This window comes from Passer domesticus, chromosome 5, assembly GCF_036417665.1.
Source record: "Passer domesticus isolate bPasDom1 chromosome 5, bPasDom1.hap1, whole genome shotgun sequence".
Lineage (NCBI taxonomy): Eukaryota > Metazoa > Chordata > Aves > Passeriformes > Passeridae > Passer > Passer domesticus.
This window is the reverse complement of record NC_087478.1, coordinates 21795106-21820857: the sequence shown is the minus strand read 5'-3', so window position 1 is coordinate 21820857 and position 25752 is coordinate 21795106. Positions and strand designations below refer to the sequence as shown.

Here is a 25752-nt window from a genome sequence, read left to right as displayed (position 1 = left end):
CCCTGACTTTTATTACAATTTCTGTATTTCAGGAACTGCTAACCCAGCCAGGTGCAGGGGCACTATTTTAATTCTCTTGCACTGCAGGCTGGAAAACCCAGGGAGCACTACCACTTCTGAGAAGCAGATGTGGTTTTCATCATTCATGAATGATCATACTGGGCAGCACTTGAAGGAACATTTGTGGACCCAGAGGGGACCATGTCCATCATGACTAGGCAGAAGAGAGAGCTATTGCAGCAGAGGGCCCTGCACAGCAGTAAAAGTATCCAGGAAGATTATTTGCAATTCCATGCAGAATCTTCCTAGGCTGGAATAAAATTTGAAATAATCTGTGTAATGTTGTTCTGCACCTCACACAACCAGCAACACAATAATTTTGTATTATTAGAAATTGCTTTTCCAAAATCATTAGGCTATTTTCCTGGCCAAAACCAGGACAGTAAGGCAGATTCACCATGATTATTATTTGGTAGTGTCAGAGAGGATGGGAATTTCTTTTCCTGCCTACGCTCCTGTACTGGGATGTAAACGTGTGCCCAGGTGGGTGGCTGGCTAAACTCATGGGCCAATGAGCAGCTGAATAATTTTCGCTGAGAGTCTCACCACAGCAGCCTCTGGGGCTTTTCCTGGAGGAGGGGAAAGAGCCATTAGCTGAGACAGGAGACAAGAGAGCAGATGCATCATCATCATCCCACTGCAGTGGGTGAAGCACTCACCCAGCACAGGATGCTCCCTGCTGGCAGGGCGGGAGCATCGCCTGTGCCTGGAGAGGCAGGGCACTGTTCTCTTCATCACCTCCCGTGCACAAATCTACATCTCTGCCTAGGTGACCCACCAAATCTACTGGGAAATGTGATTTGTCCCCCACACATGAAAAAATATGAACTGTTCTGGCTTTTGCAAAGATTGTTTAGTTGCCATGGATCTCATACTATTTCCATTGTTCTTTGGTCATAAATTCTCTTTCTTTTAAAGTAAGTATTACCACATTAATTTTAATGTCTTTGCATCTATTTTACAACTCTATTATTTTCTGACATGTTTTACATGTTTGAAAACAAAAAAAAATTGGTTACTAGCCTTCCTTTTCAGCAAATAATATGGGAGTAGACAACAAATCTCAATCAATGTAATAATTCTTTAAAGAATGTAAATTAATTCGAAAGAGGTGGAAGAGGGCATATGTATCTGAAACACGCATTTTAAATTGTTTCTGCATTTGCATTTGGTTTTAATGGCGTTTACGCCCTCTAGTGTCAGAAAACCCTGTCGTAGTGAGGGTTTTTTAACCTTAACCGTGTCCGTCAGTTTCAGCCCTGAGTATTTAGGCTTTGCAAAAAAGCAAATGCTGGATTTATTCTTCCTATATATGTTCTCCGATTTTACAGATTTGATACAGACGTCGCTTGGGGGTGTTTTGACCCAATGTGAGCTATTTCAAATATTAATTTCTGATGTAACACACAAAAATATGCCAAATTAAAATTTCTGTCATTATTTATTTTGACATCCATGATATGCTTATTTTTTATTTGGAAAAAATTTACTCCTGTGTTCAAATAAACAAACAGGGGTTAAATAAGCAGCATTGTGGCTCTCATTTTTTCAGGTTATTAAAGAAAATAAATTTTCTCTCACATCAAGGAAAAAATAGCCAAAAAGTATGATTAATTTCATTTATAATTTGGACCTTTGACTTATGAAATATTTCATCTTACAGCCATCAGAAACTGGGTTTCATTAGATTCAGAAAAAAGATGAATAGGTGATGATGCCACAGATAGTCTGTGTTGTCTGAGATTTCTTGAATTATGGGTATGGAACACCAGATATATTCCACTCATCAGTTAGAAAATCAGTAGTGTGTTGGCAGGTGGCTCTCCTTGGGTTAGATCTGACATGGCAATGCTGAGATTACCAGCTGGGCAGTAGTAACCCCAAATACATTTGTTTCCCAAGCTCCTGCAAGGGCTCCATCTCCTGTGTATGGCTCAAGCTGCATTTCGTTCCCCCCAGTCTGTCATGCAAAGTGCTACATCACACCCATGTTACTCACATCAACACTCTGAAAGAGACAGTGTTTGCAAAATGAAGGAATCCCCTGGCTTGCTATCTGTCTTGCAGTAAGGAGTCAAATGTGCAAAAGTAGTCTGTGTCACCTGATGAATACAAACAACCGAGACAAACATACATGCCTCTAAATCCATCCATCCAATCCATCCATCCATCCATCCATCCATCCATCCATCCATCCATCCATCCATCCATCCATCCCTGTACAGTGTCACCTAGTGAAGAGGTTCTCTAAAACAAATTCTAAATTCTGCAGGCTCTATTTGTGGCATCATCACCTATTCATCTTATTCCTGAATCTAATGAAACTCATGGACTGCAAGCAATCGCCCCTCTGGCCTGTCTGGACTGCATCCAGTGAAACCTAAGCATTAGTTTGATCATGTTGTTTCTGACTTGTGATTTGATAAAACTTGATTGACACATCTGGTTTGTCATAGCCTTTTTTCCTTTTTTTTTTTTGGCAACTAAAGTAGAATGAACCTGATTGATATCAGGGATCAGTATGAAGACTCTTTTTCTTCATTCATCCAGAACATAAAATACTGGGATGACATGTCTGACATTACAAAATTAGATTGTCAGTACAAATCACAAATGCCCAGAGACTGGCTTGAGCTTTGGCTACAATAATAGACATATGCAGAACAGACAATATACAAAGCTATGAAAACACTGCAACTAGGGAAAAAAAGCAAATAAATGAGAATATGTCTAGGTTCCAGATTGAAGAAAAGTGAGACAAGCAGAGTAGCACTAGATAAAACCTTAAAATAGTTCCCTTTTGAAAAGGGAGTCTGTGAAAATTGCTTAATAAGAGTCTACATTTGTTGTGTCTTCATGGCTGAAGAAATCAGATTTTCTGCAGAATTTAGAATTTGTTTTAGAGATCAAATATAAATTTTCCAGTCTGGAATGCTAGCACCTCAAAGCTTCCCTGCCATCTGAAAATGGAGTTACACTCTTTTTTTTGTTTGGAATTTCTAAAGAATAAAACAATTGCAGTTGGAGCTATAGAATTAATTTTCCCTTCATTTTATGTCATCCATTTCCATTAGTGATGTTCAGTGATATATGAGGTATAACTAAAGGTAATGTTTAATTCAAGAGGACGAACTTCATTAGCAATTCTGATCATGACTACCCTAGACTAAAATCTGTGTCACTGTCCCAGAGGAGAACAAGGCTAACCAGGGCAAATGTAGCAAAACCTCTGTTTTTTCACAGAAGTAACCAAATATGTTTCTCATCCTGTGAGAATTAGGAAGACTAATTTCTTTAAAGTAATTTTTTCTGACTATAATTTTGTTTAAACAACCCCAGCACAGTGGTTAGTAACAGAAGAAAAACTAATTATGTAAGAATTATTAATTATGTGAAAGGTATTACTGGCACTAAATAACAGACTTGCAACATTACCTTTGGAAAATGTCACTGTATTACAACTCATGAAAGCTAAAAAGAAAAGTAACTGAAAGCAAGTTATTTTCAAGTAAGCAGTATATATACCTGAATGACATTTTGTCCAGAAGGTAAGAAAAACATTGCAAAATACCTTCTTGTGTCAAACAATCCTATTTTTTTTATTTCACTCTGTAACACTAAAATATTATGAAAAGGCATCTGCTTATGTCACTGGTTAGGTTCACACATAAATACTGAAATGCTAAAGATAGATGAGCTTGTGGTTCCTGTCACAACTCCTAAAGCTTCAGTCTGCTCTTGATTCATATAATTATAGTGTCACATTATCAACAGGATGAACTATATCCCTGAGCAATTCCCAGCCAAATTAATTAGAGCCAGCAATGTCTTCTGTCCACAGCTGCCACAGTGACAATGGAAGCTTATGGAGGTTCAGCAGTTTGGCATTTCAAGTGACAAGCATCTAAATATGGGTTTAGAAATCTCATTTAAGAGATCTAATTTAAGGCATCTAGTACTGGGCATGTGTAAATTTTGCATTTCAAAATCACATTGTCTGTTCACACAGTTTGATCCAATATATGAAAATACTTGTATCTATAAGAATTAAGTAAAACTAATGAATAGTAAAGCAGGAATGTTTGCCAGTGATTTGATCCTAGGTCTTCTCCCCAAAGCTCACCACCCTGGCCCTATGTCCACTGCTCTTCTACTGTTCTGTCTGGAAAAAATAGGGTTAGTGAGGTGCTGGGGATCCCATTTGTCTGAGACCTTGAAAGGTCATTTATCCATTTCCTTGCCCAAAGAAAAGAACAGCTGGTCATGCATACAGTTGATAGTCAGCTCAGGCTTTAGGAAGAGGAAAACACCAAAAATGCCTGTGTAGTGGGGTGCAAATGTTGATGTGAAGGAAAGCATGACATTCTTTCTATTATTTTTCCCATTTTTAGATATCTTTATTAAGACCAGTTATATTATTGATGTAAAAGATACAATGTATTAACTTATATCCTTTTCATGCAACCCTGCCATGTCACAAAATGAAAAACTAATAGCATTCAAATTCTGAGTAAGTGGGGGGGGGGGGGGGGGCGGGGGCTGAATATTGTCAGAAATATTAATTATATTATTCATGTGAATATTTTACACTTAGTAAAACAACCAAATATTTATTTAATACAACATAATCTATGTCAATAGTCTAAAACTTGGTCATCTATATTACATCTGCCTGCATGACAACTTATTTGAATATTTATGTTCAACACTTTACTCATATCTTACAAAATGCAAACCATTCATCTTCACCTTCTTTTGACATGAGCTGAGCTCTCATTGCTAGAAGGTGTCCTCTAACTTCCTATAGTCTCTCCATCATCCCGTATCCTCACCTTTTTATCCATTTCTTGTGATTAGGCACACAATTTGGACAATGATTTGAAGACTTCCTCCACCTTCTCTATTATTTTTCCAGTTCCTGATGCACAGACAGGTTCTGTTTTCCAGATAGTGTTTTATAAACACTATTCAGTTTACCCACAGTTTTGTTTTTTAACTTTTCTTGTGTTAAGAGTTTAAAAATTCTTTGTAATAGGGAATATGTTATCTCTCTTTTCATAAGCATACTAAACTCACAAGCTAAAATCAATATTTAATAATAACTTTAAATCCAATAAAGTTAAAAACTGAATGGTACTTGAAAGTAATTAATCTTTTTATTAAACTCTGTAGGATGTAATTACATACTTGTCCCCTATAGAATACAGCAAAATGCAAACAGCTAAAATCTCTTACTAAGTTGTCACTGGAGTGCCTTTACATACATCAGTAACACTGTTCTTACTTGCTGGACAAAACAATATCCAATATCATAAAGAAAGGTGGTAGCTTTAGTAATTCTGAGCACTGCCAGGATTGCAGTTACAATTTGGTTGCTTGCTTTCTTGTGGCTTTCTTTTCCATGTTTCCTTTCACCTAGACCATAGAACTCAGTTACTCCAACTTCTCATGTTAACAACAAGTTAGGTCAGCCATGCTTCTGTCTAGCCAAGGTCAAAAAATACAGTGATGAAAAGTCCATGATCTCCTGGGAAACCTGTTGCAAAAATGTGTCACCCTGCTAAATGAAAGTACTATATCAGCTTGAGACAATAGATTATTCAGTTTAGTATCTAATTTACCAAGTGGTCTCTCTTAGATCTTGCCAATGAAATGGATGAGTTCTTTCAAGTAAACAGCATAAGGACTGAACTTCAACACTGATTTTTTTTTTCTTAGCAAGGTCATTCTCTCTCCATTGCAATAGAAGCAGCCTAGGAAGAGTACGACAGGTAAAGCTTGTGTTTTACCTGCCCCCAGTTTTACAGACAGGAGACCCAAAATTGTTTCAAATTAAAATTAGTTGTGCACAACAATGGACAGCTGTATGTGTAAGAATATGTGTAAAAGCATTATCTATATGCATCAACTATTATTTGCAAGAGAAGTAAAATATATTGTGTAACTAATTCATTGTGAAATAAAATGATTAGAAGAGATTTTGTTTTTACTAAGCCTTTTGTTTTCCTTAACCCAGGTATGGTGACATGGTGCCAAAGACAATAGCTGGCAAGATTTTTGGTTCAATATGCTCCCTGAGTGGGGTCTTGGTCATTGCTCTGCCAGTTCCTGTAATTGTCTCCAACTTCAGCCGTATATACCACCAGAATCAACGAGCAGACAAGCGCAGGGCACAAAAGGTGAGCTTCTAATTTTTCCCCCTTATGTTGTGGAACAGTAGTAAAATATGATTTTCTACATTCTGTGTGTCATTATAGTGTGTATTTCTTGGCAAGAGGATCACTGTATGTATGTGCTACATGCCTAACCATGTCCTGGATGCAAATTCTGTCTTATTTTTAGTGAAGGAAAAAACCCCAACTCAAACCAAAACCAGTTCATTTATCTTTTCTACCAAAATGTGCAGACCTATTATTTTGATAATTAATCCCACATATTAGACTAGATCTAGGATTTTTAGACCATAGCTGCACTCTCCCCCACTGAAGATTCTTCTGTGGTTTTTCAGGCAGGCTTTCTTTCTACCACAGTTTTCTGAGGAAAAATAAAAAAAAACAAAACAACCAAACAACCCACCAAACAAACAAGGAAAACCTTCAAACCTCGTAATGATTTCTAACATCTCTGCTAACAGATTGCTTCACTAATCCAGGTTTAGTTAAAGTCCTAGATTCAGTCTCTGGGGGAATCTGATTGTTGGGGAAATTGTCTCCTCAGCTCTGTTTTCCTTAAAAGGCTTCAGATAAACAGCTCAGTCAGATAAAGAAAGTAAAAGTCTGTTTTTCCAGCTTCCTTGATTTGCTGAGTCTCTCCCTAGAATATCCACTAGATCTACAAGAAGGCTGTTTCCCTTCCTGAGACATATGGACAAGGTCAGGGGTTAGGAAGAGAAGTATTTATCAGGAGGGATGCAGCCAAGCCTGGACAGTCACTTAGGTCTCCACATCACTGCCAATGCACTTGCTCTAATCCACTTTGAATTCTGAAGTGCCAGGCAGCTCAGAGAACACCATGGTGACCTGGAGCCCTGCTCTGGGAGCTGAGATGTCTTACATTCCTCTCCTCTGTGGATGGCATTTGAAAGGCTTCAGATGCCACACAGGTTGCATGATTGCCAAGGCTAAGGTGTCACCACTTGGGCTTTTTGTGGACCCATGGCCTCTCTTCAGAGGTCCTGAGTCTCCAGTGATCTCAGGAGAGCAGGATCATTGCTGGGGAAATGTGCAGGCAGACCATGGCTGGGGTCTGCATATATAGACCAGGGAACACAGGAGGTTGCAGGCTGCATCTGCTTCATATCAACAACAGCACCACAGTCAGATAAATGATGTTTGTGTGTTTCTCTCTGGCCACCATTTTGACTGATTTCTTCATTCAAACAAACAACCCCACACCCAAAATCAGTTAAATAAATGTGTGCACTGATACCATTCTCAGAATATCTTAAAATCAGGACAAACTGATGTACATGGCCAAGAAACTCATAAGGCCCAGGCAGAAGATACAGCACCTTTCAATGGCCACATCTTGGAAAAATGCTGCCAGATGAGGAAAATGCTATAAAAAGAAATGAAGTGTATAACAAGAATGTCATACCTCTTTAGAAACCTGATCTAAAATAGGCTACTTTAGGGATCCAAATCCCATATTTTATCTATCTACTAATTCCACCCACTCTTCTGCATGCTGTTTTGTTCCACAGCCGTGTGTGTGTTCCCCTCTTTCACAGCTGACTTCATGTAACTTCTACACTAACTTGTTTTTGTTAAGAACTTTTGTACTTCTTTTTGTGGAATGGCAGCAGAGAAGCAACTGTACCTCAGCCAGGACACAGTGCTCCTGCCTGTGCCCCTGAGCACTGTGGCTCTCCTGGGTAACAGGTCTGCTCGATCCCCGCAATCATTGTCCTGTTCTGAGCTTTCATAACAGCTGCAGCCACACACATTTCAGATAGAAACTGTGTCCTACTACATGCCACAAAACAGAGTTTTCTAGGCCTGCATTACATTTGTGTCATGGTTTAACCCAACCAGCATCCAAGCCCCATGCATCTACTCACTCACTCCCCTACCAGCAGGATCAGGGAGAGGACTGGAAGCATGAAAACACAGCCCCACACCAGCCGCAGTGAAGAAAACTAACTCTACCCCAGCCAAAAGTAGCACAATTTGTCAATGAAAAAGAAATGGACACTAGAAAATATCTCACAAAAGTTAAATTGCTAGACTGGCTGCTATTCCCCATAATCTCTTCCTGAATAGAAACTGCTTGAGTTAAAGCTGACTTTTTCTCCTTGCAAAACAGTGAGCTCATTGTATGTTTCAAACAGGAACACAGAGTGATGAATGGCAATCCTGCCAAGCATTTTTTCCTCTACTCCCCAGAACAATGCCAACAGCAGGGATGAGAGATCTCCTCTGACTGTGTTTATGCCCTTCTTGCTTTTGAGAAAATGGCTTTGAGGTCTGATTAACTTAGTACTGGATGTGTGTTTCATTGATATCTCCTATTGCAAAGCCAATCTCTTTCAATCTAAAATGACTGAGATGTTGAACTGAATGTTGCTCTGATGGACTAAAAAAGAAAAATCAACAAAAAGCACTTCATGGGTACTGTATAGTCCATATTTAGCCATGAAATATAGCCTTGCATTTCACAGGGGGTTTCTACTACATTGTAAAAGAATATTCAGGCAAAAAGGTCACATTATTGAAGTTTGAAATTCCTTCTTCATTCAATACAATAGAGGCTTTACACCATTTTCTCAAATAAATGTTTCCCTAGGCACTGAACTTGTTTCTGTTCTCTGAGGCTGAAGAACATAAGCTTAAAAGAAGGTGCAGTTTCATGGAGAGTAGCACAAACCCTGCAGGCAATGGTACCTCCTGCTGGCTACAGCAGCTTCCATTGGAGTGAGACAGTTGTGCCTTTGAATTGAGCAACTATATCAATACCTCATACATAAGTTTAATCAAGATAAAACTTCAGAAATGGCAAAACACTTGGGCTGGAAGGAAACTTAAGAGAAAGTTCTTTGCTGAAGAGTTGAAATCTAGTTCCAGAAGTACTGACAATTTACAGCAGAAAAATATTGTCACTTATATTAGGATTGTTAAGAGCCATGCAACGATCATTTTATGCACTTACTGAGTTCTGCACAGTTATTCAAGATTAGACAATTCCACTTGTTTCTTTTTGGCACAAAGACACTGCACATAAATGCTTGGGAGAAGATGGAAGGGAGAAATTTATTTATATACCATTGCATTTTGAATGGATTTTAAAGGAAGCTCCTGCATCCAATCATAAAAATACATTGTTATAATTGCCATGAAATCCCACTCTGTAATACAGAAAATGTTGGCAGGATAAGCCAGCTTTCTGCTGCAGTACAGGAAACCCCTTGCAATCAGAATAAACAAAAACAGACATGGGGTGGAGGGAAAGAAAGGAAAAATCATCTATGCTTATCAAAACATTGTTTTCTATCAGATAATAAGGTCCAAGGATCTGGCCTATCCTGACAAGAAATGGATGAATAAATAATCCAAACTAGACATTGAAATTCAGGGCATAACTAATTATGCCCTGGAGTCTGACTGTGCCTTCTTCTCAGGCAGTTTTATCAGTACTGAGACAGTTTTGAAAAATGCTATTTGTGGAGATTTTCTCAGCTAGAGACAACTTCAAGAGGTTGTTATTTTGGTTGCCCATTAACTTTGGGCAAAGTTAATGACAGTTGTCTTGTCCTGTATAAAGGCGGGGAGGGGAAGGGAAGGGAAGGGAAGGGAAGGGAAGGGAAGGGAAGGGAAGGGAAGGGAAGGGAAGGGAAGGGAAGGGAAGGGAAGGGAAGGGAAGGGAAGGGAAGGGAAGGGAAGGGAAGGGAAGGGAAGGGAAGGGAAGGGAAGGGAAGGGAAGGGAAGGGAAGGGAAGGGAAGGGAAGGGAAGGGAAGGGAAGGGAAGGGAAGGGAAGGGAAGGGAAGGGAAGGGAAGGGAAGGGAAGGGAAGGGAAGGGAAGGGAAGGAAGGGTATGATTTCCTATTCTGTATGTGATAGGTAGCAAGGGCTGAGGTTTGGCAGGACACTTACAGTGCCATGTTCCCTGGGATGACTACCAGCCCAGGGAAGGGACAGGAGGAGACACAGCTTCCCCCTTGGAATGGGTGTCTGGCCACTCCATGGCAGCTTGGACAACAAGGTCCACTCCCAGCAGCAGCAATTATGATTATAAAGTCCTTCATATCCTGAATGAAGTATCCCTTGCTATGTGCCTTTTCCATCATGTCTTTGGGAGGCAAGAGCCTTGTGTCCTCTTGGCCAACAAGTGTCTGAGTGCTGGTACATCTGCCCAGTGCTGTTCATTACCTGAGGAACAAAACAGCCCTAATATTAGTTGCCCAAGCACTTTCTGCCTAGAGTGACTTTGCATGATGCCTCAACAGAACAGCCAAATAACCATCATCGGCTCCAAAAGTTGATTTAGACATAAAATTCAACCTGGATCTTTCATGCAAGTATAATTTTCTACCTTCACAAAGCAAAATATATCCTGAAGATTGGCATGGCTTTGTTATTTATTAATTGTACATGATGCATTTATCTGTCAAGTTATGAATAATCAGTTACTAGCCAATTATAAATAGCTCGAGGGTAAAATGCAACAACTGCTTAACAGCATCTGGAAGTCTGGAACAGAGTGTTTGCAGTAGAAAACCCTGCTAGCCATTTTGACTTCTTTATATGAGACAAGCTATTAATATCAGGAGTATTGCAGAAATATAAGTAACAGTAACTTATCCAGGATTTTTGAGTCTAACAAAAAAAAAAAAAAAAGCATGTAGAACTCGTGTTTATTGAACAATAATTTAAATAGATTGTGAAAGCAAGGCACCACTGAAGAAATGTATAAACCTTATTTAATTCCATGTCCATTAATGTGCAAAGTAAACAGCATTTTCTTCTCTGTTACATACTGATGTCATGCAAATTATTGTCAGCTAATATGAAATCAATCATTTGCAATTACTGAAAATTAGACACGTACGAAATGAGCATAAAATGTAGGCGTGATTTTTCATTTAAAAAAAAACACACTGGGTGGATTTATGAAACACCAAACAAACAAAAAAAAAAATATATATATATATCAACAAAAATGCAACTGGTTTTTTTTTTACAATATTCAACCTTGCTCCAGGAGCCAGTGTTGTGGTTCAGCACAGGCAGGCAGATAAAGCCCACCCTGCTGCTCACTCTGTTTCTCCTCCCCAGAAGGACAGGGTGAAAATCAGAAAGGTAGAAGTGACACTTGGAGGATCAGAAAAGGCCTTGGCTCTGTGCAAGCACTGTGCAGCAGTGACTTAAACATCCCTGAATTGTAAACACTGTTTTCAGCACAAATCCAAAACACAGTCCCATACCAGCTCCTGTGAAGAAAACCAGCTCTGTCCTGACCAAAGGCTCTGCACACAGAACGACTGTGAAGGAATGTTAATATTTTAAATGTACAAAGTTATTAAACAATAATAACTAAAAGGTAAGTAATTAATAACTTTTGAGTTTTCATAGTAAAACAATTATGTAACCTGGAAAGCAGCAAGAGCCAACAGCAGTTAAATACTAAATTACCTGGGCTACCCTGGCTTCTTGCATAGCAAGTTGAAGAGAATTTTGACAGAAATTATTCCCAGTACCACCATAAGTCCTGTCCTAAAACTTCGATGAAATCATTCTCTTAAAATAGCTGGACAGCTGAGGGCATCTGAGTGTCAAAAGCTAGATGTTGTAAATACCCCACAGTGCTACATTTAGCTCTACTTAAAACCTTGTGAAAATGAATGTTTATATTTCTAAAACTGACAGAACTAACTGTTGTTGAATAACAGTGAATTCCCTTTGTGAGGTTTCTATGAATGCAGCTGTATACAAGGATCCAACTCTATGTTGTAAAATTTAAAGCAAGAAAAAAGGAAGACATGCATTTAAAAGAGAAGTTCAGTGCAAATACAAGGCATGTGGCAAAAATTAGAGCTGGTCATCAACTTCTTAGGAAGATGGAGATGAGATGATTGGGGTTGAATTTCATTAAAATATGCAGAAGAACTATATTTCATCTACCTATTTTTAGTCTTAGACCATGTAAAAATTACCAAAATCAAAGTTTCATACTCAGGAAATCTTCATAGCAAAGATATCATCTACTTCAGGATATCGTCATACTTTTTCTTTTCTCTCCTAGATATTTTGTGAAAGAGGAGGACTAGAAAGGGCTTTGAAGTGGTTGAAAGAGGCAGTTGTCACTCCCATTCTGTTATTCATGACTGAAAATGCAGTCTGAAGGACAATGCAGCACTTCTGTAACACAGTTTTCCTGATGTCATCACATCATTTTGATGCCTTTCGTGGGACTTCTATCCCCAGTGCACAGCCCTTAAAATCCTGGGGATGGCATGAACTTTTAATGATGCCTTGATAGGAAATGTGAGAAGTCACTAGACTGCTCATGCTGCAGGCTCATATATAAATCAGGCAGAAGCACTGAAAATAAATCTTATCACTTTAACAGATTTGTAAACACCTCCAGTTTCTGCAGTATTTTCTCTAAGCTGAAGTATAAACATGGAGGCCACAATATCTGCTTCCTCTCTTCCTCTCAGATTTACTGCCTTCTCTTTGGTAAATGATATAAATTCAGGCCATCTGAATGAGTCTCAGCTGGAAAGATGTACGCTATTACTTTCTAGCTCACAAAAGCTTTCTGAGATACAATAAATTCATACTTGCAAAGCAATTTTAAATCTTCACATAGAAAGTACAGACTTCATATTATATATGTCATAGCAGTGATATATTAAGATAGTCTGATGGACTGTTATGTTTTTCATATTTCTTTATTAAATGATGCTGCACCATAATTATTACTTCAATCACTAAAGAGAAAATGAATATGCATGTTAAAAGGAAAAGGAAAAGCAGAACTAATGTATGCTAAATGTCTGTTCATTAAATTAATTAGATTCATTCTAATGAATCTCCCTGTATAGAGGAGACTGAAAAGTACCACAGCTAAAACACTTGTGACTGAAATCCCTTATTTATGGGACTCCTCTAAAGGCATTTCCAAAGCATCTCAAGCTCCTATGACTAAACTTTTATATATTTATGAACATAACCAAGTGCCTTTGTCCCAGCCCATGACTATTCTGTGGTGCAGCTAAAACTCCTTCCCTCACCCTTCAACCCAGCATGCTGGGGTTGCATCACAGGAGCACCATTTTGAAACAACCTATTTTCTGAGGACTGAGCCACCTACTGTGCTGGTAGCCCTGGATGTTCCACCTAAGAGCCCATGTGAGCCAGGAGGGTGGGAGCTGGAACAGTTCCCCACTCTGGTTGCTCCTGGGGACTCCAGGCCAGGTCATCAGGGATCGTTTCTCCTTACTACTACAATAAGATGCATTAACTGCATTGCTGGAAAAGCTATATTCACCAAGAAAGTCAATAAACTAATGTGTTATCTTAAAATGGGCACTATATCACAAAATCAATCAATAGCCTCTCATGTGAGCCTTTTGGCTCAAGGATGCCCACATGAAGAGCATTATTTTATTTTCTTTCAGAACAATTAAATGATAACAAATTCATGATAATAGCACAAGCCAGATTTCAGCCATGTTAGCTGTTAGCTGTCATAAATTTCCTGGCTTGCTTTTGAGAAGATTTGTGAGTTTGAGGGTGTGAGTGCAAAGAAATGTGGTGTTGAGCCATTCCTCTAAGTCAGTTAATTATTAATCACAATGCCAGAAAGATCTGGTGGCTGCGGTGACTGGGCTGCATCCCTCTCTAAGCACATACTGACATTTAATGCCACAGAAATTTGGGGAAGGGGAGAAAATACTCTCTCTATTTTTTGAAAATGTCCACAAATTAAATATCAGATATGAAAATCCCTACTAATATATCAAAATTGGATTTTCAAGTGCTTCTCCTTCCTTTTCAAGTGTATCTCCTTCTGTGCTTCAGCAGCCATTTAATTCCACATGCTGCTAGGCATTTGGCTTTCAGAATCAGGAATCTAACCATGAAGATAAACCCAGATTCTATCTTGTACATGTAATGAGCCACAAAATATACAGAACGAGGATGCCATCCTAGTAATCCAATAAAAGCTTATCTTTTCCACATTAATGTTTGAGAGAGTCCACTCTTCATGCTTTCCCCTAACTCTGTGGTCTACGTGTTGTACAAAATTCACTGCATGCATGACTGTCGCTGACGAGCCTCCTTCTGCTCTAGGTGAAAGTCACCTTCACAAGCAATGAGGCTGACCTGAGAAATCACAAATTTCTCTCAGTAACTGATACCTGCAGTCTCTGAAAAATCAGGTTGTGAACAGTTTATGACCAATTATGATAAGTATTAAGTCTGGTTGTACTGACAGACATGAAGAGGTAGGTGGAGGCCGGTGAGGAGTGGTGTCTTTCAGGGCTTTGTCTTAGGACTGGTGCGCTTAAATATGTTCATCAATGCCACCAGCAGTGAGACCAGGTGAGCCTCAACAAGTTTGCAGATGACACAAAGGTGAGCAATGCCAACACAACAGAATAAAGAGCTGCCATCCAGAGGGACCTGGACGAACTTGAGAAGTAGGCCCATGAGAACTTCATGAAAGATCAAAAAATTCAAGTACAAAGTGCTTGCACGTGGGTCAGGACAATTCCACACGAGTACAGGCTGGCAGAGGAGGTAATTGAGAGCAGTCCTGTGGAGAAGAACATGGGAGTCCTCATGGATGAAAAGCTGAAGATGAGCCAGCACTGTGCACTCACAGCACCAAAAGCCAAATACATCCTGGGCTGCATCAAAAGCAGCATGGCCAGGAGGGCAAAGGAGGTAGTTCACTCTACTCCGCCCTGGTGAGACCCCACTTGGAGTGCTGCATCCAGCTCTGGAGTCCTCAGCACAAGAAAGACATGGACCTGCTAGAGCAGGTCCAGAGGAGGGCCACAGAGATAATTCAAGACCTGGAGCACCTCTCCTATGAAGACAGGCTGAGAGCTGGCATTGTTCAGCCTGGGGAAGAGATGTCTCTAGGGAGATTTTAGAGCAGCTTTCCAGTACCTAAAAGGAACTTATAGAAAGGAAGGAGAGAGACTTCTTATACAGGCAGACAGTGACACAGCATGGTACAATGGTTTTAAATTGAATGAGGGCAGGTTTATATTAGATATTGGAAAGAGATTCTTTATTAAGGAGGTGGTGAGGCACAGAAACAGGTTGCCAGAGAAGTTGTGGATGCCCCACCCCTGTGAGTGTTAAAGGCCAGGCTGGATGGGGCCCTGAGCAACCTGATGTAGTGCATGGCATCTCTGCCCATGGTGGGGGTTTGGAACTGATGACCTTTAAAGGCCCCTTCCAACCCAAACCATTCTATGATTCTAAAATGGCCTGGCAAGTATTCAGGAGCTTAGCTGGGAGACAGCATAAAAGTACTTTTACATTCTGGTACTCCAAAAAACCCAGAAGACTCCAAGAAACCCACTCATAGATGTTGCAATATTACATTTTTTCCAAACTGTTTATTTCCTTTTAAAGAGGTTTTTACTGCAATAGCAACTGAAATGGATGTCCATGTTTCTGCCCCACAAGACATAAGGAGTGGCAGTTGCAGTAATACGAAAACAAAAAAGGTGGAACTTCCATACTGATCTGTTTAATCACTTCTCCAAAGTCATTGTTCTTAGAAGCTGATAGATGCAAACAAATAAAAACTTCTATCAAATGCATTTTAAATGGGAAGACACTTGTGATTTTCTCCACCTGGAGGATGGATGCAATGTAGTCTGTCAGTCACTGTGAGATTGGTATTCATAAGCAGCTGATTCCAATTAGCAGTTTTAGATAAACAGGGTGATGGCTGTGAGTACAAATGGCACTCTTCATTTTGTCTGTTTTCACAGAAAGCCAGGCTCGCCCGAATCCGTGCAGCGAAGAGTGGGAGCGCTAATGCCTACATGCAGAGCAAACGGAACGGCTTGCTGAGCAACCAGCTGCAGCAGGTAATGTTTGTGTTCCCTCCACCTCTGGAGTAACACAGTACAGAGCATTTGCCTCTTAGGAGGTGGGTTGAATTTATCTCACTCGGCTTTAAACAGGTAGAACATGGGTGACAAAACCAGGTTTCATCATCAGTAAAGGAAAAGGCAGCTCTTGAATACTGTTTGCAAAGAGGGGTGTTGCAGAGTGAAGTGTTCCCTTGAAGGAACACTTGGTTTTAAGGAGAATCTTGGTGATTACCTCAAATGCCTTATAATCTAATGGTATTTGCAGTAAATTCCCTGCTCACCCCTGCCACAGAAGCCAAGACCAGCAGCTGGAACTGGGATCCACAGTGACCCACACTGCTGGGAGACAGCCCCTTGGCTGCTCAAAGCTGTACCCAGCCGAGAAAGACTGCAGACAGAGTGGTTTTTAATCCCTGCCATTTTCTGGCATTTACGCTATTCCCTGAGGAATACAGGAAGGCTTTTATTCCTCTGTGCCCTTTCTGTTCAATAAATGTTAAACAGCCGGATACTTAAACCTATAGCCAGAAGAGAAGGAAGTGGCTGTCTGTCTATCTGTCCTGTCTAGCACAAGAGATGAGCAGTCAGAGCCCCTGTTTCCTCTTCTGCTTGAAAGAACTCAAATATTTGAATCAAAAAGACACCAAATAGCCTAATTACCATGCAGATTTCAAATATCCCATGGCTGAATTGTATTCTTTTCTATTATCCCACTTCCTCCCCTATTTAGTTTCTTGCTTTCTAGAGAATAATTATGAAAGCAATTAATAAACAGTGGATGCTTTCTGCTTAATTCTTCATTCTATGTCAGTAACATTTGCTATACGCTTTCTAAACCCAGTAGATTGGGATCACTGACATGAATTTTTGTGTAAGCAGCAATACCACAAATTCTTTAGTGCTATGAAATGATCCTGGGAGGACAGCTATTTTTAGTTTTCTTCAAATCAGGCACATTCTCAGGAAGAACAAATATTTTACTGTAACTTAAATTGATTAAAATTTTAAACATGTGTTGATCCAACATTCAAAGCTTATGTGTTTATTGCACTTGTAAATGGTACCCTTTTATCCACGCATAAAAGATCTAAGATGGAAACATTTAAAAGCAGATGCAAATAAGGGAAAGAAAATAGTTTGATTTTAAAAAAGCAAAAGCAAATTAAGGTGCAAAATAATTTTTGGTATACTTTATAGACGAAGTGTTGCAGTTATGCTACCGTGTACAGTATGCTACCAGATTAGTTCTGATCAAATATTTGGATAAGAACCCTCTTGTTCAAAACTGAGAATAATACAGAGTTTTATGTATCAACAGTCCTCCAATGAAGAAGAACAGGCCTTTGTTGGCAAATCTGGCTCTTCCTTTGAAACACAGCACCACCACCTGCTTCACTGCCTGGAAAAAACCACGGTAAGAAAAGAGAACTGTGTTTTCCTGAGAATTGCAATACCAGCCTAGATTTGAATGTTTCCAGTTCTCTCTTCTAATTAATGAGCCTTTATATTAAAGCAGCTAGCTAGGAAGAAAAGCCATTTTATCTTATTTTAAGGCTTTATACCCAATGCATACAAATAACAGAGAGATATAATTTCTGCTATATTTGATGGAGATCACTGTGAAAGTCTATCTGCTTTTTCTCAAAAAAACAAAAACAAAAACCCCCAAAAAACCCCAAATACCCCCCAAAACAAACAAATAACAAACACTTAATTTTTTCCCACAACAAACATTGCTAAATTTTGATAAATTAAAACCTGATATATGTGTGGAATTTAATGTTCTCCTTTTGACAGCATGTGTTTGAAATAAAGGCCCAGTTGTTATGTCAATTAACAATACATCACTCACATGCTTGTTGGGCTAGTTTCTTCTCCATTCTTAATTTAGAAGTATTAATTTTATAAAATGTGCTGTAGGACAGAACATCTTACTTCCTATGCAGAGCACACTGTGGTTTCTTTTGCAAAGATTCTTGCTGGGTCCTCTTGAAACATTTTGGAGACATTTTGTACCAGAACCTGATAAAGCAATTTGCCTTTAAAATTTTTTCACAGTTGAGTATTGAAAACTTATTTAAAAATCTGAGTAATAACCACAGGTCTTGTCAAACTTTCATAGAAATAATGGAAAAAAAATTATATTCATTTGTTAGGAGCTGAGTTCACCACCCAAAATTTCACCTTTCCTCTAAGCATAATGGAGGAGTCTGTAAAACTTTTTCTTTTTTTTTAATTTTAAAAATGAAGTCTATAAAGCAAGTACTATCTTGTTTCTTGAATCTACATTCTTTTTTCCTTCTGTTGGGTTTTGCTACTGGCCATGAGTTCCTATGATATATTAAGACAAAAATATATGCAGCAGTTCCAAGCTTATTATTAAGCTTATTATTATTAGTCCAAGTATTCTGGAGATTAATAATTCCTAAAATTTTAGTGGGAACTTGATATTTTGGGCCCTCAGCATTTGGAATCTGGCAAGTTTCTGGTTCATTGTAGAACAGGAAGGGTGGTGTGTCTTCTTAAGACTCTCACCATCCCTTGTGGTATAACCATCATGATACTGAGAAAAGGCATATTTTCTCTTTTCTGTCACTGAGAAGTCAATAGGATAAGATCTCACCCACCCTCAGAAATGCAGAGTGGGCAATGTTACCGAATTCTGTGAAGATTGCATTAATAATAAAAATAATTGCACTAAAAATATATATCTTACAAATTACTTTTAGCTAATTGAGGAACAGTTAATTAATAAGTATAATTAAATCAATTATCTTGTGCCATTATAGCATTTCAAAATATTTCCACTCTGTATTAAAAGTTCAGTCAATAAAACTCTTTAATCATTGCTCCATAACGGTTTTAGGAAGCACAAAATTACTTTTAATCAGACAAATAACAGAGTTCTTTGCAAACATACTGCAAGCCCCTGAACGTAATCTCACAAGAGCAATTAGGTTATTTTTCTCTCTGAAGTTTATGCCTACTGTGTGATCATGTTCAAAATCTTGATCGTGACTGACATGTGCCTTGTAAAAGTCATTTGTCAAGCAAGGTATTTTTTTCCTTGTTATTTGAAATGTACATTCTTCAACACCTCTTAATTCACACAAACTTATGTCTGAGTGAAGAACAGAAAAAATGGAAATAAAAATATTATGCCTATAAAGGTACTTGCATTTGTCGCAAACACTTGGCCAGAGTTCTTACTTTCTTTACTTTGTTCACATATTTTATATTGGCCCTATATGGCAGTTCTGAAAAACATCAGCACCTTTCCAATTAGAGCAAAAATTTTTAAGGGAAAAGTAATTTACCTCATTCTAATACACAAAAATGCAGCAGGCTGACAAAATTGATGTGAGACTGAGTAGAGTGTAAAACAATCCAGAAAATGCTCCTTAAACAATTCCTCTAAATCATTATCGGGATACACAGACTAACTCCAGCACTAAATGGAAAGTTGTTTTTTTTAAAGAAGGCTTTGTCAAAACTGCATGCAAACATACTTCAATCTCTCCTTAGTTTTAAATAAGTACAAAAGCTTCTCCCACTCCCCTGCATCTCCTCCCCTCCCTTGCCACCATAAGCACCACCATAATTTCACACATAGAAAATCTGGGAATTGTGGCTGGGTCTGACATACTCCCTAATCACTTGATGAATTAATGTAAACTGGTTATTTGAGTGGATTTGGATTCATCTTTGCGACCACCCTATAAAACTACAGTCTTTCCTGGGACCAAGTGAAGACTGCATGAATAAAGAGGACTTCATTTGACTAAAATGCACAGTCCCCTAAACTGCTTTTGCTACATCCATCTACATCCATTATGGTAATTAGATTAATTAGTAATTAATCTATCTCCTCTAGTCAACATGTCTATTTGTTTAAATGTTTTTCTTTTAGAAAGATGCATACCTCAAAAAATGTTGTTTCAGATCCTGATTTATAACATGTAATTCAAGAGGAAGTATTATAGACTTATCTGGAAAATATTTATGAATTTTATTATATTATAGTTCAATATAATAAATCTTATTTATTTTCAACTGACATTTAGAGTGTTTACATAAGCACCACTTGTATTTTATTAATAAACATAATCCTCTGTGGCACTTCAAAGATTGTATAGATATTTATAATGCAAACTACATTACAACCACATGCTATTTTGCAAAATAATTTGGATTAACATTTTCTTGTTAATTTTGTTCCAGTGTTTACATTTGTATTGGTATTCAGCCCAGACTAATACGGGCTAAACACTATAATCAAGAATAAGCTAACTTTCCCAGTTTATTCAGTTGTGTCAATTTAAGCCGTTGAACAATCACGATTAATGTGTTCAATTATCTTTCTCTGTGTGCTTTGGCCCTTTGTTGGATTCCTCTGGGCTAGAACCACGAGTTTGTGGATGAGCAAGTCTACGAAGAGAGCTGTATGGAGGTTTCCACGGTGAACAGGCCCCCGAGCCACAGTCCCTCTCTGTCGTCGCAGCAAGGCGTGACCAGCACCTGCTGCTCGCGGAGACACAAGAAGACGTACCGCATCCCCAACACCACCGCCAGCGGCAGCCGCCCCGGCAGCGTGCAGGAGCTCAGCACCATCCAGATCAGATGTGTGGAGAGGACGCCTCTGTCTAACAGGTACCTCATGTGCATCAGCACACCCAGAGCTGAGGCCCCTGGCTTTGCTAGGGAACTGATGCAAAGGTGTTGTGGCCTCCGTAGGCAGGCGGTGAGGCTGAAGATGAAAGTCCAATACTCATCCAAAAAGAGGTACTGGTACTGAAATATTCTGTGCTTCCTTTGCTTCAAGCTTAATCCAAAATAACAGAATAGTGTCTCCCTCTATCCATTTCTGCCCTCTCAGGCCCTCCTCACAAACTACCATGCCCTATTTGCATCAAACAGCATTCAGGGACCCCAAGTAAAGTAGAGCACCAAATATTCTATGCTGTGGACAAGTGCATAAAAAGAAAAATTTCACATAGAAAAATTCAGATATACAAGATGAGTAAGTGCTCTGTCTGTCCCTTCTTGGTTCAGAGGCATATGAAATGAGACTTCCTTGCATTTCTGCAGAGCAGAGAAATAAAACTGATTCCCAGAGTTCTAGATTTAATAGTCATAAGGAAGATTCTTCTAAATAAAAAAAAATATGAAATGGATAAGACAAATGTATTTCCTAGTTTGAGGAGTTATTACAAAAGTGAGGAATGTGCAGTTTAAGAGTCTGTAATTTATTGAATATCCTTGTACTCTCAAAAGTAATGTATTTGGCTTTCATATATATCCAAATATCACCTCTGAAAACATATCAAAGGTCCTAGGAGATGCAGAAGTGTTTTCTATTGATCTCACACATGCCACACTTTAATAAAGACACATTTTCAGTACAAGTTGCTATAGAGATTGTCTTGTTAAGCTACATTTTGAGTAGCTTCCTTTGTATAGTTACTACCTTTGGATTTCACTTCCATGAACAATCAAGAGATTGGAACTCTTGAAACTACTGAAGTTTTTCAGCTGTTATGCAGTGAAATCTCCTGGCCAGCACAAAGCTCAAATCTATCTTAGTTCTTCAGGAAATACTCTGCCTGGATCCATTCTTTTTCTGCTAGAGGACTTGCCTGCACTGTATTTCCAGACGCCATGTATATAAAACAAAAAAGCACCAGCTTTGTGCTAGAAAACAAAACACAAGCACAAAATGCTGGTTTCACCTTGAAATAGTCTGAGTTTTTCAAGTCTTTTGCTAAGGGAAGGTACTGCAGCAACTCCAAGAACATATTAACACAAACTTAATTAGTGCATATAATAGAGTGCCTTACTATTGAGTAAACAGAATATGCACAGAATCACAGAACCACTAGGTTGGAGAAGACCTCCTAGATCATAGAAGCCAGTTATTAACCTGGCACCACCATGTTCACCACTAAATGACATTTCCAAGAGCCACAGCTACATCCCTTTTGAACATTTCCAAGGGTAGTGAGTAAACCATTTCCCCTGTCAGCCAGTTCCAATGTCTGACAGCCATTTCTGTGAAGAAACTATTCCTAATATCCATATGTTCTTAAATAAGCATGGTATTGAGGAATATGCAGGAGACTTGGACTGGCCCCTAATTTCCACTTTCCTGCATAGTAAGCAACTTGGCTATGCTAGCTTTGCAATTGTTGCCCTGTTCTGAAACACAGGTGATTGGCAGAGAAGTGCTGAAATGGTGGGAAGGAAGAGAGAAAGGGACATGGCCCTGAACATAGCCATGGACCACCTGCTGCTCGGGTACAGGGCAGTGGGGTGGTGCTGCTCTGTACTCAGAGCTCTCCAGTGGGGCAGGATGGAGATGGCTGGCTGAGGGAATGGAATCAGGCTCAAGAGGTTTGTGGTGATGTGGACTTTCATTCTTCATGGATTTTTGTTTCTTCCTCCAGCCGTTCCAGCTTAAATGCCAAAGTGGAAGAGTGCGTTAAACTAAACTGTGAGCAGCCTTACGTCACTACAGCAATAATCAGCATCCCAACACCGCCAGTCACCACACCTGAAGGAGATGATAGGCCAGACTCCCCCGAGTATTCGGGAGGAAACATTGTCAGAGTATCTGCATTATAAAACAAAGAATTATTTATAAATTAGCATAAAGACCACTTGGAAGCTGAGCTCGAGCAGTGAAAAACGAGTCGTGAGGAATGAGAGAGCTGACAAAGACAACGCCCCTTGACGAGTGTGCCAGTGGCCGCAGAGCAAGAGGTTCAGGAGAAACAAACTTTGTGGGTTTTGGTGTCATAGGGTGTGAACCAAAAGGAGTTTCTTACCCCGTCTGAACTGATGCGCAGTGGAATCTTCTGTGACCATCCTGACTTACTATATGAGCACAATGAAATGTCCCCATTGATGCTTCTTCTTATCATGAAAGCTCTTTTTAGAAAAAAACACAAACAAAAAAAATAGAAACCTATGTTCCTGCTGAATGCAAAACAACAAGAAACATTTTGATAACATGTCTTTTTTTCCCCTGTTAATAAACCACAAACTTGTTGAAGAACTGTCAAAAAATGAACGAGAAAATGCTCATATGAAATATGTTTGTACTGACTGAAAGAACTACAACCATAATGCATGCTGAAATTATTTGAAGCTGTGATCTCAGTTTACTTTTGTTGTTTTTCAGATTAGGCATGAAAAAATAATACTGTAGAAAGGGGCATTTCTGTGCACTTACAACAAGCTGATTGTTAATGTTCCATGGTAGTTGTACAAATAACTTCCCTTTGAAAAATGCAGTATTTCTTACTCAAACACTCATTAGTGAACTAAAGGTGTTCAGTTAGTTCAATATTTACTATTGTTTTATCTTGCTTCCTAGGTACTGTTACAACTGCAATAAGTCATTGTACACCTGTTGTATCAGGAATCAGGATTTTTTTCAAGGTATTTTACACAACTTCATCTACACTATAAACTTCTAATGGCAAACATTTAAATAATCTTACAGCCAAACTGTGCACCACAAATTGCTATTCAGTCATTGCTCCTTTTGTTCACTGTTCTCTATTTCTCTGATAGTTCATTGCCCACTCCAACATAACTGTATCATTTGGGATTTCAAGGACACTGATGAATCAACAGTCCATTCTTCCATAGATAACTTGTCTACTTCTGTATTTTCGAGCAAACTTCTTGTCACAGTTAACTGCTACAGGAGCAATCCTATTTGAATTAAAATTACCACAAATGTGTTCTGGGGATCAGCTAACACTTGTCTCCAAATGTTCCTTTCTTACATTCTGCAGCATCCAGAGTATTAGCTACACTGGAAGACATTGAAAGACATTCAGTAAAAATGATGGCTAAATTATTTTTGTAATTATCCGTACACTTGCATCTTAAAACTTGTTTGAGAATTTATATTGTGTGAAAAATATTCAATTACCTAAGAACAATGACAGAATAATGGATTGAGTCCCAAAGCTATAAAAATAGAATTGATTTCAATTGGAATTTGCCCACATGGGCAGGCCTAAAAGCTAATATGAAGGTTTTACAAGTTAAAGCTTCTTGGCTTCATTTATAAAAGGCATTGATATTATCAGAAAACTTTCTGATTAAAAAGTGTAATTTTTCTTCACAACAGTACATTAGATGTATCATAATGCTTCTTATATTCATGACATACATACATCATATACATCAAATATACACAGAATATGTGCATATCAATACATACATATATACATCAAAAACACTGGATCAGAAATAATTGCATGTCTGCAAAATAAAATATGCATATAAATCAAAACGCTCAGTGCATTAGATGCCATTACAATAAATGATTAACACAGTTACTTAATAGTTTGAGTAGTGTATGTTTCAGTATAGTATTTGCTAGCATTCTACTGACCTGAAAATTTACATTAAAATACCCACTAAAAACTGAAACTTGCTGATGATACACTTTTTCTTGCACACAAATACTGGTCTTTCTCTCTACCTGTCAACAGTGAAGAGTAGATGATAGACTATCATGCTACAGTATATACACCAAAATACAGCATCACATATTAGAATTAAAATGCAAGTAAAAGGAGTAGATAATGCCACTCACGACTCTTTTATCTTATAATTTACTTATTCTGAAGTTAATGCAGTCTTGGTTAATTTGCAATTAACTTCCCAATTTTTTTTTTCAAATCAGAAGGATTTACTCATTGTAAACTGAGCTTCTCCATTTCTTTCAAACATCAGAGAGCAGAAGCAGGGGCTGTGCTCTGAGCCAGAGGAAGGGCTCCTTCTGAGCAGCCCTGCCTAAGTCCACTACCCAGCACTGCTCTCTCTTCCACACTGCAGCAGATCTGCTGAAGCTGGTAGGTTACATAAACTTTAATGGATTTAAAGGAGAGGCAAAACACATCAGAGTTTTTACTTGCATCCTACTTCTACGCATGGTTACTCATACTTGGTCCCCATCTTTGCCAAACATTTATTGATATAAAAACTGCCTTGATGTCAGCAAACTGCAACAACTTCTTTATGTCACGTGGTACTTCAGCTAAATAATGTAAAGGGGCAGTTACTAAACCTACTTTGGTACAGACTACACACAACCCAGGAACCTACTGACTCCATCAGGTCATGTGTCTTTTAAAAGCTTTTTATTCTCCTGTTCATAGGCTCTAGAAAGAACGCACTACAGCAATACACTTGCATAACAGTTATACCCCTGAAGCAACTTGTATTTTCATTTTTAAAATGCAGCTTAAGAGATAATTTAGTATGATTTTTCAGAATTCCAGTCCTGTCTCCTATTTCCATATGTCACGCGCAAAACCATTAATTTATTCTGAATTTGGGAAATACACATTTTTTTGGTGTTTTAGGTGATTTAAATGCTGTTTTGGTAGTGAATGACTGTTGATGACTGTGTAAAATGCATCTGTACTGTACATGAAATGTAATTATTTCTGTGTATCATACAAAGGAACCAAGGTTGTTGTTTTGACAATTTTGTTTGACAGTCATATATCGTATTTCAGAAGGCAGCATAATACATGTGTTATGCTGAATAAATAGACATTTGAGGAATATTTAAATAAAACATCTGCATGCTTGAATGGGTCAA

General features: G+C 38.6%; 1 protein-coding gene across 2 annotated transcripts in view; it reads left to right on the top strand.

Moving 5' to 3' along the window:
- Positions 1-25752, top strand: part of KCND2 (potassium voltage-gated channel subfamily D member 2) — a 264945-nt gene extending 239193 nt beyond the window's left edge. For both annotated transcript variants that reach the window (XM_064422300.1, XM_064422299.1), the window contains exons 3-7: positions 6077-6239; positions 16020-16118; positions 17443-17538; positions 20527-20774; positions 22568-25752. In XM_064422300.1, the coding sequence (XP_064278370.1) occupies positions 6077-6239; positions 16020-16118; positions 17443-17538; positions 20527-20774; positions 22568-22745 (784 nt within the window). In that variant the 3' untranslated portion in view covers positions 22746-25752. The remainder of the gene's footprint in view (positions 1-6076; positions 6240-16019; positions 16119-17442; positions 17539-20526; positions 20775-22567) is intronic.